This window comes from Octopus bimaculoides, chromosome 25 (assembly GCF_001194135.2).
Source record: "Octopus bimaculoides isolate UCB-OBI-ISO-001 chromosome 25, ASM119413v2, whole genome shotgun sequence".
NCBI classification, from domain to species: Eukaryota; Metazoa; Mollusca; class Cephalopoda; order Octopoda; family Octopodidae; genus Octopus; species Octopus bimaculoides.
In genome coordinates this window covers 6,272,281-6,274,301 of record NC_069005.1, presented here as the reverse complement: position 1 = coordinate 6,274,301, position 2,021 = coordinate 6,272,281, and the positions used below count along the sequence as shown (strand labels likewise).

The 2,021-nt window shown below is 34.8% G+C and overlaps 1 protein-coding gene across 1 annotated transcript in view; it reads left to right on the top strand.

Annotated features, from left to right (window-relative positions):
• LOC106883408 (legumain) overlaps positions 1-1,817 on the top strand; it is a gene marked incomplete at its 3' end in the record, with an annotated part of 9,829 nt that extends 8,012 nt beyond the window's left edge. The window contains exons 4-6 of the mRNA XM_014934400.2: positions 341-426; positions 671-746; positions 1,731-1,817. Coding sequence (XP_014789886.2) covers positions 341-426; positions 671-746; positions 1,731-1,817 — 249 coding nt within the window. The remainder of the gene's footprint in view (positions 1-340; positions 427-670; positions 747-1,730) is intronic.
• Positions 1,818-2,021: the final 204 nt, after the last annotated feature.

The following is a 2,021-nucleotide window of genomic DNA, read 5'->3' as shown; positions in this document are numbered from 1 at the left end:
ATATATATATATATATATATATATATATATATATATATAACCGTTGTGTCTACGTGAATTACATCTGCATATTCACTGTAAAAAAAATGTATGTATGTAGATGTTTTTTATTAAATGAGACATATATAACACACACACGCATACACACATACACACGCACGCACACACGCACATACACACGCACGCACACACGCACGCACACACATACGTATTTATGTCACTGTGTCGACCAGACTACCAAGTATTGTCATTCATCGCTGGTCACAGTGCGCTTCTGTGCATTGTTATAGCTCTAATCGTATAATATCGCAATATAATAAATACGGATGTCTTTATTCAGGATGTGACCCCAAGCGTTTTCCTGAACGTTCTACAAGGCAAGAAGGAAGCTCTGGAAGGCCGTGGCAGCGGTAAAGTCATTGCCAGGTGAGTCAAACAGATTCCGATCGAATTCTTTGTTTTTACTGTTGCTGTTTAACCACAGGCCACGCCTAGTCTAACCCAGTAGACCTACGATCAAAATGCATTGCGGCTACATTTTTTATTAATATACTTTTCAATATGTGTTCGTATATTATAGAATGCATAATACGTAATGTATTTAAATAGAACAATATGAAGTATAATGATCTATCTATCTATCTATCTATCTATCTATCTATCTATCCAGTGGACCCCAAGACAACGTTTTCGTCTATTTTGCTGACCACGGAGCACCCGGAATTATCGCATTTCCTTCAGAATACGTAAGTAACAACGCCCCTTCCTATTTCACTTTTGTAGAAGAATTAATGTCGTTTTTTTTCATCATGCTAGAGTTTTTTGTTTTAGTTTCAGTGTTAACCACTGTGCAAGCATAGACGTGTGGCAAAGAATCTGCGTAATTGTGGGTTCAATCCCACTGCACACCATCTGTGTACCCTCCTCTTCAATGTATGTATGTATGTAAACAGTTTGTATCAACCCCGCATTACTTCAAGTTTCGCCAGGCGTAAATGTGTATCTCTAAGTCACCATATTAACTGAGATCAGAGTGATGAAAATCGCAATGTATCTGATGAGTGAGGCGTTCATATTTCTATCTGTGAAACTTGAATTATTGCAGCTCTGAATCAGGCTGTTAGAAGATATATGTATACTTACCTTTCACAACATATGCGTGTGTGTGTGTGTGTGTGTGTGTGTGTGTGTGTGTGTGTGTGTGTGTGTGTATACTTATTTATGCATATACATATATATTTATGTGAATATAGATATACATATTTATGGATATATATATATATATATATATATATATATATATATATATATATATATATATATATATATATATACACACACAGACATATTTATAAACACATACATGCATATATTTATATGTATATGTGTGGGTGTGTATGTATGTACGTATTTGAAAAAAAAATTATATGTGTGCTTATGTATATGTATATGTGCATGCGTGTCTGGGCTTAAGTTAAGTAGTGTAAAAAAAAACTGGTGTTCAGACAAGAAGCGTGATCTCCCATTTCGATGAAATGGATCGATAAAACGGATCGATAAAATAAGGGAAAACTAACGGAAGTATGTATATATGGGTATTTATTCATGTTATCAGGGTTTTTTCTTTCACAAGTATTTGGGTGTAATTGGAGGGAGATTTGTCTCTTGTTTCTAACAAGTCTGTGATACTAATCTATCTTTTTTGTTCTCATCATCTATCTCCTTCGCAGTTACATGCATCCCAGCTACACACCGCCATCATGAACATGCATGAGCAGAAGAGATATAACAAGGTAGGAACTGGTTTTTCTTTTTTCTTTACCGAGACCAAAAAATAAAAGAAACAAATAAATATATGTATATAAATATCTGTAGGCCTGTCTGCCTGCCTGTTTAAGAAACAAACACACACACGCATACGCACGCACACACCACACACGCACACACTCACACATGTATTTATCGATAAACAACCCTAGGAAACATCAATAATATATGTATATATATATATATATATATAT